Source organism: Alexandromys fortis, unplaced genomic scaffold (genome assembly GCF_014885135.2).
Source record: "Alexandromys fortis isolate MF-2015 unplaced genomic scaffold, M_Fortis_MF-2015_v1.1 scaffold_193, whole genome shotgun sequence".
Classification (NCBI taxonomy): domain Eukaryota; kingdom Metazoa; phylum Chordata; class Mammalia; order Rodentia; family Cricetidae; genus Alexandromys; species Alexandromys fortis.
In genome coordinates this window covers 409,057-424,062 of record NW_026068083.1, presented here as the reverse complement: position 1 = coordinate 424,062, position 15,006 = coordinate 409,057, and the positions used below count along the sequence as shown (strand labels likewise).

At 39.7% G+C, this 15,006-nt stretch overlaps 1 protein-coding gene across 1 annotated transcript in view; it reads left to right on the top strand.

Annotated features, from left to right (window-relative positions):
* Ccdc7 (coiled-coil domain containing 7) overlaps positions 1-15,006 on the top strand; it is a 196,054-nt gene that overhangs the window by 156,204 nt on the left and 24,844 nt on the right. Inside the window, exons 39-43 of the mRNA XM_050122079.1 lie at positions 5,282-5,377; positions 7,112-7,183; positions 10,292-10,387; positions 12,375-12,470; positions 13,832-13,927. Of these exons, the coding sequence (XP_049978036.1) occupies positions 5,282-5,377; positions 7,112-7,183; positions 10,292-10,387; positions 12,375-12,470; positions 13,832-13,927 (456 nt within the window). The remainder of the gene's footprint in view (positions 1-5,281; positions 5,378-7,111; positions 7,184-10,291; positions 10,388-12,374; positions 12,471-13,831; positions 13,928-15,006) is intronic.

The following is a 15,006-nucleotide window of genomic DNA, read 5'->3' as shown; positions in this document are numbered from 1 at the left end:
CATATGAGCTCAAGGAGAAAGAAACAGCAAGTCCAGGGCTGACATGGGTCTACAACATGTCTGCATATCTATTACAGCCTTTAACTTGATTTTTTACGCAAGTCCTGAGAGTGAGAACAGGTGGGTCTCTGACTCTTGTGCCTGCTCTTGGGACTCTTTTCCACCTGTCCAATTGCCATGTCCAACCTCAGATGGTAGGGGTTTTTTTTCATAGTATTTTATTTTATCATGTTTGATTGTTGCCTCTTAGAAGATGTTCTTTTCTAATGAGAAACAGAAAAGGAATGAATCTGGAGGGGAGGTGGGGAGGACCTGGAGGAAGTGGAGGAAGGAGAAACTATAATCTGGATATATTGTATAAGAAAATAATCTATTTTCAATAGAAGGAATATTAAGTGTAGATCCAGGAGCATCTTTGTGGCCTGTACCAAATACTGCCCCCTCCGCAAAAAAAGTCTGGCATACAGACAGATGACATGTAGACCAATGAAATAGCAAAGAAATCCCAGAAGTGACCTCCCCTCAACACATGGGCAAGGTCACTAAGGCCACTCAGTGAGAAAAAGCATCCCACAGCAGATGGTGCAGGGGAAGCTGAATCCCCTGTCGGGAAGATGAAACATGGACCTAAGTGTAAACTATATTCAAAAATAGATCACCACAAACCAAAGACCTATAAGTAAGACCTAAACTGTGGAAATTTTACAAGAAAACTTGGAAAACCCTGCATGATAGGTTTCCAAAAGAGAAAGGATATAAAGTCAGGGTTGCTGTTGCTTAATGATAGAGCACTTGTCTAGTGTACAGAAACACAGACACTCAATTCTCAGGATTTCAAAGAAGCAAAACAAAGGTATAGGAATAAATAAATACAGCAAATGTTATGATTAGCAAGGACTGAAGCATCACCTGAGCTCCAGCAGGCTACTCACAGCACAAGTGACCACTCAGTCTCAGTAACCCACATCTGCATGTTCACTCTCTGATTATAGAGAAATGATGATAGTCTCTGTAAGCAGGGACTGCGTGTTTGTTTCCCAGCTGCCAGACACGAATCACACAGAAACTATATAATTTCAACACTGTTTGGCCAATGTTTCAGGCGTATTCCTAACTAGCTCTCACATCTTAAATTAACCCATTTCTATTAATCTGTGTATCACCACGAGGCTGTGGCTTACTGGTAAGGGTTTAGCATCCTTCTCCTTCAGCAGCCATATGGCATCTCCCTGACTCCACCTACTATATTCTGTATTCTGCCCTCTGTAGTCCAAAACAACTTCTTTATTAACCAATGTTGACAAAATATATTCACAGCATACAAAGGGAAAGGTCTGCTTTTGTGTGTTGAATGGAAATGATTCCAGGATAAAAACATTTTTCTTAGAACATCAAAACTTTGGATCTGAGAGGCAATGGCAAGTGTGTATTCTTTGAGCTGATATGTACAGTCATAAGTAGAAGAACATTTGCTAAAATTGTTCAGGACTGCTTTCTCTTGTTTTGTTTCCTGTGTGGGTTTTGAATTAGGCTCTCATGTTTCCTAGACTGGTCGACAATTGGCTTTGTAACTGAAGATGACCTTGAACATCTGATGTACTTGACTTTATGTCATAGAATTACAAGCATTAAACACAATGCCAAGTTTATACAGAGCAGTACTAAGCCTGGGTCTTCATGTATCCTGGACAAGCATTCTACCCACTGAGTAACATTCCCACCAGGCATTCTGCTTTTGTATTAAAGTGTTTGCCTCTAAATGCTTACTGAACATTTTTATGTGTTTATCTTGTTTCTTAACATGGTTCAAGTGTGCTCAGAATAGTATTTGTTAGTATCGCTCCCTCTGTCCCTGCCCTGTATCACTTCTTGAGGGAATGTCAACTTCATACAGAGTGCAGCAGTATGTGGAGATAAATCGATATTTGAAATTCATTATTTACTTTCTCACGGTTTCTTTTACTTTCCTAAGTGTTTTTTTTAAAGTATTCTCTTTGACATTTGCCTATGACAATTATTTTGTTGTGTGCCTGTTGGAGACAGAGGCTTTCTACACATAGAAAAGCTGGCACCAAGCCATTACATAGGTCAGAGTGGCCCTCAAATCTTCATCCTCCTGCCTCAGCCTCCAAACTCCTAGGACTAGAACTATGGTTGCAGAGAGAGAGAGAGAGAGAGAGAGAGAGAGAGAGAGAGAGAGAGAGAGGAAGAGAGACAGCAATTTTGTAACTTCCCTGACTTGCACTCTTGTGGAAAGGAAAGGGAAACTCAGACTAGACCAGCTCTGTGTCAGACCTTTACCCAAACCACTGAAAATGGTGAAAGGAAGCTGTGGTTTGCAGAGAGATTGAGATTTATTTGAACTTTTTTCAAAGTTAAAATAGTTTCTCATTATAATTGAATGATATTGTTCCTGGGCTTCAGAGCAAAAGAAAACTAAAACTTGACAAAAGTTTTCAGTTTCTAAATAGTCTGCACACTCCATTCTCCCTTGCAAGCACCCATGGCCATCGAGGTAAAATAAAACAGTGTAATACAAACATGTGAAATAAAACTTTGTTGCAGGCCCCACATGTGTCCCCATGCTTCCCCCGCAAACAGATGCGTGTACAGAGGGCTTTGTGGTTCCGTAGAGGATAAGATGCAGTGTGTGAACTCCCCTGCATATGTCCTTTCTGCGTGATGTTCTGGAGCAAGAGTGTACCACACATATCAGTGGTTCCTTTACTGAATTGCCCCTGTATTTCTATTGTGAGCATAATCGATGGAGTTATAAATATTTTGCACACTTCTTTATTGTGCTACTTATGTTTCAATGAAATGGGTTTTAAAAGGAATTGCTGAACTAAGGGCACATATATGCTTTTAATTCTAATAGGCGTTACCTAATAATTTCTTGAAAAGTGTAATAAATAGGTGTGCTCATGTGCCAAAGAATATTATATCTCATTAATGTATCCAGCACTAGGCTTTTATGGGCTGAAACTATGACAGACATTAAATCATGCTGGTAAATATAAAAACAGCAGAGAGTGGTGGGAAGAGTAAGGAGAATCCTTGTCAGAGTTTGAAAGACGTTTTGTGGAGTCCATTTTCAACTTTGTATGAACTCTCGAAAAGCAGTAATAATCAAAATGGTGTAAAAAGAACAATTTAGGAAGAGTCACACTTCCTAAATTCCAAACATGTGACCAAGCCATAGGCACCACAGTTCTGGCGTATGGACAGATGCCAGGTAGGCCAAGACATCGAGAAGGGAATCGGAGGGGAACTGCCTGGTGAAGGGCACCAGCTCCACTCAGTGAGAACCGCAGTTCGCCACACATCGTGCTGGGAAAAATGACATCCCTAGGCGGAAGCATAAAACTGAGACCTGGGCTTGGACTGTTTTCAAAAATAGCTCAGCTTGAATCAAGGAAACACAAGCGAGAACTGGATTATAAAAACATTAAAAGAAAACATAGTATAAAACATACATGATAGTAAATTTGATATTATGGTTTTGAACTGGCCACAGAGACACAGTCAGAAAAGAAAATAATATGGAAAATTTGACGTCACAAGCGTTTAAAGCTGTTCACATCACTTGGTGCAATTAATAAATGCTTATAAAAAATGAATTGAATTGGCACTAGCCAGTTGGCTTAATATGTCAAGGTGCTTGTTTGCCCAAGCCTGATACCCTCAGTCAAACCTTGGAACATACATACATACATACATACATACATACATACATACATACATAATACAGAACATACATACAAGAGAAGAAGAAAACTAATTCTCAAAAGTTGTGCTCCGGTTTCCGTGTGTGCACACACGGACACATCCAAATAAATACATACTTTTAACAATTGATCTTATATGTATAAGTGTTTTACCTCCATGTATTTATGTGCACTGTGGTGCCTGGAGAGGCCAGAAGGGTGCTTTGATTCCTTCTGACTGGAGTTATGGATGGTCATGAGCCATCATGTAGGTACAGAGACTCGAACCCCAGGTCCTCTAATTATTTGCAAGAACAGCAAGTGCATTAACCTAAACTGAGAATCTCTTTCCAGGCACTAAATAAATGTTTGGGGTTCTTTAATGAACTAACTTTAAACTAAAGAGAATCCTTGGAGTAGATCCAAATCAGATACTATTAACAGGTTAACATATCCAAAGATATGCCAGTAGATATCCAAATCTCAACAATGACAAAGCCCAAGGAAACCCCTTGAAAAACACGCTAATAGCAAACACAGGCATTCCTGGTAAACATCACTAACGACTGGGAAACTCAACCCAAAACTAAAAGGAAAAAACCACTTACAACCTTGACTGGGTATTATCAGGAAAGGAAAGAGAGAAAGGAAAGACCAAGGTGAAAGGAAAAAAATAAAAGGTGCACCAGGCACTGGTGGTGCAAGCCTTTAACCCCAGTGCTTGGAAGGCAAAGCCAGCCTGGACTACAGAGAGAGTTCTAGGACAGTCAGGGCTACACAGAGAAAACCTGTCTTGAGAAATCAACAATAAAAAATAAATATAAAAGATAGCATTATGAGTAATCCTTCATACTAACAGGAAGGCTGAGACAGGAGGATGACAGGTTCTAGCACCCAGGGTGCTTAGTGAGGTCAAGGCCACTGCCTTTCTCTGTTGAGTAGAAGGAAGTTGGAGGTCCTTGCCTAGCACACACAAAGCCTTAGTTTCTCCTTTAGTGTGTGAAACAAATGAACCCAGAGCAAGGACAAATATTGCTAAAGGTGTCAAGGAAGTAAAAGAAGGAGAATAAATTGTCCCGAGAGCTCCAGCCGGCTTGAGGGGCCTCCATCTACAGCTCTGTCATTGGCAGTAAAGGTGCAGGCTCAGCCCCTCAAGTACGTCATGCTGATTTCTGATTAGAGAAAATGGATAATGGTCTCCTTCCACGTGCTGGGTGGAAGCAATGTGAGGACATAGAAGTTTCCCACCAGGGCATCCAACTTGGAATTAGACAGAGAACCCCAGCCGCACGTGTTCACGCACACACAGCAGATTGTATTTTTATATTTGTGCATATATAAGTGATGATGATGATCAAAGAAAAGGAAGCTATTAATTTAAGAGTGAGGGCATCTGGAAGAGAAGGGGAAAGAACATGGGAAGACCTGGAGGGAAGGGGGAAGTAATGTGGTTTGTTTCAATTTATGTATGTTTAGATAAAAACATATATGTAATGAGTTGATTTTTGTAACTGTAAACTTTGAAGTTAGGGCTTTTTTACTGTATCAGTTAATAATCTTATTCCCTTTTTCAGAACAGCATAACCCTGTAATGTCAATTGAAAGAAGTGATGAACTTCCAAACAATATGAAGATGCTTGCCTCTCCTCCCAAAATCAAAGTCCTTAAAGGTAAATGAAGCACTGTAATACGTGTTTGAAATGAAATCCTGTATTATGTTCACACCGTTTCTATGTACCAGTATCCTTCAGTGTGGGCTCTTCCAACAAACAGGCTTTTCCTGTAAACAGACACATGTGGAGAGTCATGTGATTCTGATCAGAAATAGAACCCTGTGCAGAGACCCCCTTACCTCTACCCCAGATAAAATGATCGATTTCGCTCAGGTCTTATACTTTACATTTTCTTTGTAACATTCTGAAATGAGAATATATTACTTATCAGTAGTCCCTTTTAAAGTAAACATCTCTGTGGTTTCAGATACAATCAATAGTGCAATCAAAATCATTCACTTTTTTTTTATTGAGACAGGGACTTAACTATGCAGCCACAGCAGGTCCAGAACTCACTATATAGGCAGGCTGGACTAGAACTCATAGAGATGGGCTGCCTCTGCTTCCCAAGTGTAAGGATGAAAGGTGTGTGTCAACATACCCTACCAATCACATTTTATAATGCTAGTTTGTCTCTGTAGAGTAGAGTGTATGAGGGAGATTATTGTATTTAGAAAATGCATGTTTTTATTGTCCATAGATATCTTACTGGAGTAGAAAAGTAGAAATTCATACGGAATCATCAGAAACTGTAACAGTCTAAAGCATAATGAAAAACAGTAAGAGAAACACTAGAGAATTTAGTAACTAATTACCTTACAAATTAATGCAAACCTGAAAAATATTTAGAAAAAAGTATGCAAAGATATACAAGATGTTCACCTTATAATGTATTTTTAATTAGCATTGAGGACATGGTCAAGAAATATAAATATAGGCAAATTCAGATTGATCTTAGATAAAATTTGTGCACATTAAGAAAAATTCAATTTTGTACAATTGGTACAAATGTTAGTCAAAAAGAAAGCAAACAAAATGGGAAGGTACCAGTGGAATCAAAAGGCTGTGCACAGAAAGAGGTCATGACTTCCTGTCTACATCCGAGAAAGAATTAGAAAGATAAAGAAGGTCTGAAGTTAAACCACAAGAAGACACATAAAAACAATGGGAAATATTCTGAAAGACACTCCTGAGACAGTACTACATACCCACAGGAACATAGACATCAACCGGAATGAGAAAAATTGTTACCTCCCTAAATGGTATTAATAGCAGGAAAGGAGGCAGAGTGAAAAGGGAAAGTGGGGGAGGAAATGGCTGGTCCTGGAGTCCTGCGCACATCACTCAGGCTCCCTGGGAGAGTAATGCAGAAAACAGGAAAATCACAAGTGCTGGTCAGCTTTGGCAGCAAACAGAGTTCAAGTCCAGTCTGGCCACGAGACCCCCATCTCAGTATAAAAAGTGTGTAGACTACTGGGGATGGAGGGAGCTTCCATCATGAAAATCTCAACCAGCATATGCAGGGAGTTGTGTTCAGTCCTCAGTACCACAAAAAGTAAAGAGGAAAGGAAGGGAAGGGGAGATGGAAAAGCGAGAAGGGAGAAAACAATAATTTCAAGGTATCAAGAAGTAGGCAGTAGACGCACCACGTGACTGCCATCCTGTAGGGCATCCCACTGTTCTATTAGATCCCTGAATTCACGTTTATAAAATAGCATCTGCCAGGCAAGGATGAATCGGACAGAGTCTACTGGTGCTTGGCAGCCACTCTTTGTCAATAGCTGGAGGAAGGTGTGCTCAGAAATAGTTTATTACCATTGCTGCAGAATGATTTTGTCCTCGTTTTTTCAGAGCTGTCCAAAACTTCACTTTCTAACAACCTGCGCAAGTCAAGGTCTGCTGCCAAGAAACTCGAGTTTGGAGGTAAAGGAGATGTTGTGATACAGATGTGTGAATCAAAACATTCCCCTCCCACTGGGCAGCGGTGATGCAAGCCTTTAATCCCAGCACTCGGGAGCAGAGGCAGGCAGATCTCTGTGAGCTCGAGGCCAGCCTGGTCTACAGAGCAAATTCCAGGAAAGGCTCCAAAGCTACAGAGAAACCCTGTCTCAAAAAAAAATTCCTATCCATTCATTTCCCATTGTTACTATGTTCTGCAATATTCAAACCCCCGAGTCCTTTTTCCAGCAAACAGCCTGTGTGGAGGGCTTTGTCTTTCTGTGCAGTGGTAGGATCTTGGGTGTAGATTCCCTTACTTCTAACTCAGGTGAACTGGAGGATTTCCTTCACGTCACAGCTTGAGCTTTTAGTGTTATGTTCCTAATGAAAAATAAAACCCTTCATCTACCATTCCTCCTTATGGAATCCTAACATTTAATAACCCTTCATCTACCATTCCTCTTTATGGAATCCTAACATTTATGTTGTTGCAACTGCAACCAAGAGAGCTACCAATGTCACTGTACAACTTTATACAAATGAGTGTGCGAGTAGGGTGGCTGGATTAAGAGCATGTATGCTCGTAATTTTCATAGGTACTCACAAATACTTGGTAGAATGACTATAATTAATAGCTGTAGCAATAGAGCATGAAAACTATATCCAATTATCAAAGCTACTACTAGATATTTCTGTGAGTCATCCATAGTCCAATAGTGTGTTGTTTAGTCTCCATGTGTTTCTGTAGTCTCTCTTACTGTTGACATCTAATACTCAATTGTGGTTAGATGGAATACAGGATGTTATCTCAATTTTCCTCTGTCTGTTGAGAGTTACTTCACTTTCTAATGTGTTGATAATTCTGATGAAAGCTTCATGGCTGATTATAACAATGTGTATTCTTTACTGTTCTGGTCTTCTAGTTCATTTATTTTATGATGTTATTTAACTATAGTGTGTTGATGTTGCTTATTGGTTTTGTTTCCAAGAAAGGTCTCTGTGTAGCCTGACTGCCCTGAAACTCACTAAGTATAGCAGACTGGCCTTGAACTCACAGAGATCCACTCTGTGGGATCCACTTTCCTCCACCTCCTGGATGATAGGATTAAAGACATGCGCCACCACACACAGCTCAATGTTGATTTCTTTTGTGTGTCCAGACAATATGTCTAATGGTAAGAGTGAACGTTGAAGTCACCCACTATTGCTGTGCTAGGATTCACAAGTGATTTTTCATTTAGTAGTATTTGTTTTATGAAATTGGGTATGCCTGTATTTGGTGCATATGTGTTCAGAATTGCCATATCCTTAAAAAAAAAAAAAACTAAATTCTTCAAGTAAGATTTACTTAAGTTTTAAATCTTTAAAGTGTCAGGAGGGGCTGGAGAAATGGCTCACAGGTTAAGAGCACTGCCTCCTCTTCCAAAGGTCCTGAGTTCAATTCCCAGCAACCACATGGTGGCTCACAACCATCTATAATGAGTTCTGGTGCCCTCTTCTGACCTGCAGGCATACATGCAGGCAGAATACTGTCTACTTAATAAATAAATAAATAAATAAATAAATAAATAAATAAATAAATAAATTGTCGGGAATATTAAGCCCTATGAATTTTTTAAGGAAATTTAAATAGAAATAAGCTTTAAAGATATTATTTTTACTGAAATACATCATTAGTGGTGCTTCCTACATGGCAGCCAAAGTTGCCCCTTGACACATGTCAAACAAAACTACAACTGGAATCTTTGAGAGACCATCACAGGTATTGAATAGAATAAAACGCCATTATGTTAAGATCTAGCTCCCATGTCAGAGAATAGCACAGGTAAAACAAGCAAGGAATAAACATCATGTTCCCTAGTAATAATAGCCAACACTGACTAACTACTTGTGAAATTCTAGATTCTGTTTTGAGTATTTTCCACCGTTTCAATATTTAAATCTTTATCAACTTCATGTAATGGCACTGTTACTATTTCCATGTGTACATGAGGAAGTAGGAGCATTAAACAACCTTGAATAATGTCCTAATAAGTAATATAAGAGGCAATATATAGCAAAGGCTATGAGTGTGTCTACTATATTCATTTTTGTTGTTGTATATTATTGAGATTGTAATTTAAATGTAACATTTCTCCCTTCCCTCCCCGTTTCTCCAAAACCTCCCACATGCCCTTCCCAGGTCTCCTTCAAATCCATGGCCTCTTTAGTCATTAATTGTTATTGAATATGTGTATGTATTTTATATGCATAGATATTCCTAAATATAACCTGTTAAGTCTATATAATGTCAACTGTTTGTATGTTTTCAAGGATGACCATTTGGCACTGGATAACCAAAGGTTGTGTTTATCTCTGGGGAGGACTAACTCCCGTCTTTACCCGAATGCCTGTAATTTTTTGTTTAGGCTTGAGGCACCATGGGCTTTTTCCTGTCAACTTTGGCATGTTCATTGGTTTCGTCCTTGTTCATCTCACGTTTGAGCAGTCGTGTTGGGGAGACTTTATTGGTATCGAGTTTCTGATATACCTAGGCGACATAGTCTCACAGCAAACTCCCTGACCTCTCCGGCTCTTACAATCTTTTCACCCCTTCTTCTGCAACATTCCTTGTGCCTTTGGTGTGAGAGTTCTTTGTAGCCATTGGGCCTGGGCTTTGATTGGTTGTGGTTTTCTGTAGTGCTCTCTGTTACAAAGAGAAGTTTCCTTGATTAGGGGTGAAGGCCACACTTAGCTGCTTATCTGTGGGTGTAAGGACAGACATTATTAGTTTGTTGATAGGGCTTAGTAAGTAATTTAGAGCCTAAAGATTCCTCTTCAGTAAACAGGGCTTCACTAGAACTGAGTAGTTAGCCAGCTTTGTGTTAACTCTTTGTTCCTCAACAGACACCCTTATCGTGTGCTGTTATAACGTAAACAGCTAGGGTAAGAAAAAGCAGAAAGACTTGATTTGTGCTGACTAAGCTGCAGCATCTAGAATAACTAAAAGCGAGTGAACGTCTTCAGAAGGGGATTGGGATTTATTTTAACTTTTTAAAAATGGAAATGACTTTACTTCTGGTGTAATTTATTGAGATTGTTCTCATTTTCTAGAGCAACCACCGCCTGTAAACTTAAATGACAAAGACGCCATAATTTACTATAATTTGCATGGTTCCACCTCTGCCGCTAACAAAGACCTCACTGCAGGTAACGGAGTTGTGAGAATACAGATGTGTGGGAGAGAACTCTGTACCATTCCCGCTGGTGCTTTTTACGAATATCCGTCTTCAAACCTGTGGGCCCAACAGACAATATTGTGAATACAGTATGTCCCATGGTTCTTGAGAGTGCATGCCTGTGTTTGTGGGAGGATGAGGCTCTGTAAAGTTTGGCATCCTGCACGTAAGTGAGCCCTACTTACCTTAACCCAGGTAAATGGATAGACTTCCTTCATCCCTCACACCGTCTCTTTTCTGCACAATGCTCTAAGAGAGAATGTGCAGTGAGTTATCCAGCAGCCACTTTAATGCCTTCTTACGATGCCCTTTAAGTCTTCAGGGTTTATTTCAGTGGTCAATAACCAGTGCTTCAGTAGCTGTCGTGTGCAATTGTCTTATGTCAATAATGTTTCTATACGATAGACTGTGTGATGGGATTTGTGGGGGAAATACATGTGTGCTTTTAATTTTAATGCATATTGACAAATAATTTACAATTAATATAATTCAGCCAGAGAATAAATTAAAAACCCAATTCTAAGTGTCACATTGAGAAACAAACTTTGTGTGGAAAAAAACTTAAGCACAAATTTAACTGTTAAATGTCCATACTATGAAAAAGATTTAAAAAAAAAAAAAAAACTCTAGAGAAGTCCCTGAGATGCAAAAGGTATTTTTGCATACAAAGAAAGTCCATTTAACATTCACATAGAATCTTTGTAAATATGTAAGAGAACAAAATAATACTTAATAACCTCAAAGCGTACGACCGACCCACAGCAGTGAGGGCATTGCAGTTCTCAAATGCATACAGGGGACACAGAGACCAGAGCCATGCTGGAGAAATCCACACATGGTACAGGGAAGCCTGTTATCCACAACAGTAGCATGAAAGGGTTTCACAGGCTAAACCGCTTTCAAAACATAAGTAAACATGAAGGCAGACCTTACAAGTTAGAGTTACCTGCAAAAATATGGGGACAAGCAGGCACAGCCAATAAGATGCTCATTTTGACAATATAAAATGGATTAGCATCAAAAATAATATTGGCAATTTTGGATTCATCAGATTTTAAAATTTGGTCATGTCAGGGAAGATAAAATTTTGTATTTGGTAGCTTTTAAAAGGTAACAAAAATGGGATAATATCAATAAAGCAAAAGTGCTACCCAAATAAAGGGACATATTTCCCTATATGGCTTCCATATATGGCTTCCATAAAGAATTACCTTTCAAAGATAGATTAACAATGGTCTGCGGCTCAACCACATCAAAACTCATTTATAAAAAAACGCATGGGAAATGCTCTAAAAGATGCTCTTCCTGAGGTTTTATATACCTTCAGGAACATAGAAATGTCTTCTCTCACTGGGGAAGTTCAACCCAAAACTAGAATGAGAAAAACGCTTCACGCACATGGGGTAATATTTCCAGGAGGGGGATCAAGAGAGAAGTGGAAGAAAAACTGGCTGTTTCTGGAGTTCCATAGCTGTCCCTGTAGATCCCTCGGAGAGTCCTGCAGGAAAATCACAATTTCAGGTCAGCTTTGACAATACCCAGAGTTCAAATCTAGTCTGGCCATGAGACCCCATCTCATCAAAAAAATTAATTAATTAGATATTTGCAGCTCAGTTGTGTAGCTCTCAACCAGCATATGTAAGGAATTATGTTCAATCCTTAATGCCACAAAAATAAAATAAAGAGAAAATGAAAGGAAGAGGAAAAAAAGAAAGAAGAAAACAAAAATGTCAAGAAGAAACGGGGTAACTACAGGCCAGGACCTCCTGCTTCTCTTATTAGTTCCCTGACTTGCACTCTTACAATGCACGTTTATAAAATATCATCTGCCAGGCACGGATACATCAGACGGAGTCTGGAAGGGCTTTGTCAACCCCTCTATGTCAATAGTTGGAGGAAACTGTGCTCAAAAATAGTTTATTTCCATTGTCGCTGAATGACGCTGTCTTGTTTTTCAGAGCTGTCTAAAACAACTCATTTCTATGATGAAGTCGGTCAGCGTTCCAGTACTGTGCACATGTCCATGTCCGCTATGAGGAAACGTAAAACCAAAGGTAAAAAGAGCGTGGTAAAACAGACGTATGAAATCAAATATTCCTTTCCCGTGCTTTCCTGTTTACCAAAATTCTCAAACCCGTGAGCCCCTTCAGACGGCCAGTTTTATAAGCCCAGCTTGCCTTCCATGCTTCTCCTGTGCAGCGACTCCCGTTTGGGAGCTTTCTGTTTGTGTAAAGTAGTAGGATCCTGTGCACAGATCCACCTTACCTCTAACCAGGTAACCTTTAGTGTGCTCCATGCTGCTCCGAAATGGAGAAACAGCACACGTGTTGTAGACTTTCTCTTTATGTTGTCCTTGCATTTCTGTTGTTGCGACTACAGTGTCCTAACACATTGCTATTCTCTGGCTTTATACAGTAGAGTATGTTAGGGGGTCGCTGGATTGGGAACATGCACGCCTTTAATTTTCATAAGTACTAACAAATAATTTGCAGAGTGGCCGTAATTAATAGTTGTAGCAACAAAAGCATCAAAAACTTCTGAGTATTTGGGGCTTGAAAACTATGTTTTCTGATATTAGAATAGCTATGTCAACTTGTTTCCTAAGTCCATATGCTCAAAATAATATTTTCTGTCCTTTAGTCTGAGGTGGTGTCCATCTCTGATGGTGAGGTCTGTTTCTAGGAGGAAGCTGAAAGGTGTCGCCTGAGCTCTAATCCAGGCTGCTCATCTGTGTCTTTTTATTTGGTTGTTTACACCACTAATATTCTGAATTATTATTGAAATAAGTATATTATTTCTTTTTTTTTTTTTTTTTTTTGGTTTTTCGAGACAGGGTTTCTCTGTGGTTTTGGAGCCTGTCCTGGAACTAGCTCTTGTAGACCAGGCTTGATGTGGGAGTGATTTCTTATTAATAAAGAAACTGCCTCGGCCCTCATAGGACAGAAAATTAGGTAGGCGGAGTAGACAGAAGAGAATTCTGGGAAAAAGAAGCTTAGTGGAGGAGTCCGCCATGATTCTCCCACGCCAGACAGACGCAGGTTAAGATCCTCCCTGGTAAGCCAGCTCGTGGGCTACACAGAATATTAGAAATGGGTTAGAACAATATGTAAGAGCTAGCCAATAAGAAACTGTTACTAGCCGGGCCAGGCAGTGTTTGAAAGAATACAGTTTCCGTGTAATTATTTCTGGGCATAGGCTAGCCATGCGGGCGGCCGGGTGCCGGGGACGCAGCCCCGCCGCTCCTATTTCAACACAGGCTGGTCTCGAACTCACAGAGATCCGCCTGCCTCTGCCTCCCAAGTGCTAGGATTAAAGGCGTGTGCCACCACCGCCCGGCAAGTATATTATTTCTTATACTTGCTTCAGCAATTGTAATATTTAACTTACATTACATAAAGTTATTTCCATTTTTCAGAGACATCTAAAACAACAAATTTAGAGAAGGAATATGCTGAAGTTGAAAATAGTCTGCAGACACCAAATTTGGCTGCTTCAATAAGTGAGCTGAAAGGTAAAGGAGTCACTGCCATAAAGATGTATGTAATAAATCTCTGTACTATCCCTTTGCTTCTATGTACCGCCATCTTCAACCTGTGGGCTCTTTCACCATACAGTCAGTACTATGAGTGCCCTAGTTGTCCCTGTACTTTTTTTTTTTTTTTTTTTTTTTGGTTTTTCGAGACAGGGTTTCTCTGTGGCTTTGGAGCCTGTCCTGGAACTAGCTCTGTAGACCAGGCTGGTCTTGAACTCACAGAGATCCGCCTGCCTCTGACTCCCGAGTGTTGGGATTAAAGGCGTGCGCCACCATCACCCGGCTGTCCTGTACTTTCTGTAGCTAGACACCCACACAGAAGACTTTGTAGTTCTGCACAGTAATAGAATCCTGGGCATCCAAGCCCATTACAGCAGACAGATAAATTGATGGGTTCCTTCATCTCTCACACCTTTAATATTCAGTGAGATGTTCCAAAGTATGAAGGCACCACACTTAATACTTTCTATTTAAATCTCCTTGTGACTACACTCAACAGCGTGATCAAAATCATTACACATTTTATTGTGTTACTTTATATCTAGAAAGTTAAGTGTCTGAGTAGAATTATTGACTGAGGACATATATGATTTTAACTCAATAGATTCTGTAAGTGGGAATATTTACATATTCATTCTAGAATGATTATAGTTAAGTTATGATAGTAATTGTTTGAGAAAACGATTTTCTGGTTCTTAGCACTAACCTTTTTATGGATTGAAAACATTAATGAGATGGAATTATAGAAATAAGTTGACAATAGGACATAAAATGACACTGGGGAAATCCCCAGAATCACAAATAAATGCTGAAGAACTAGGAAAGTCCATTTTAGGGACTACAGAGTTGGCTCAGCAGTTAAAGGACTTCCAATACAAGGAAGAGGACAAGCATCCAGGTCAAACACATGTAAAACTCAGGATGCACATGGCTGCCTACTTCTAATTCCAAGCTGCAAGGCAGACACTGGATCCTTAATGCAAGATAGCTATTTAGATATAGCCACATGGGTAAGTGCTGAGTTTCATCAGTATACGCTGCCTCAGTGAATAAGACGG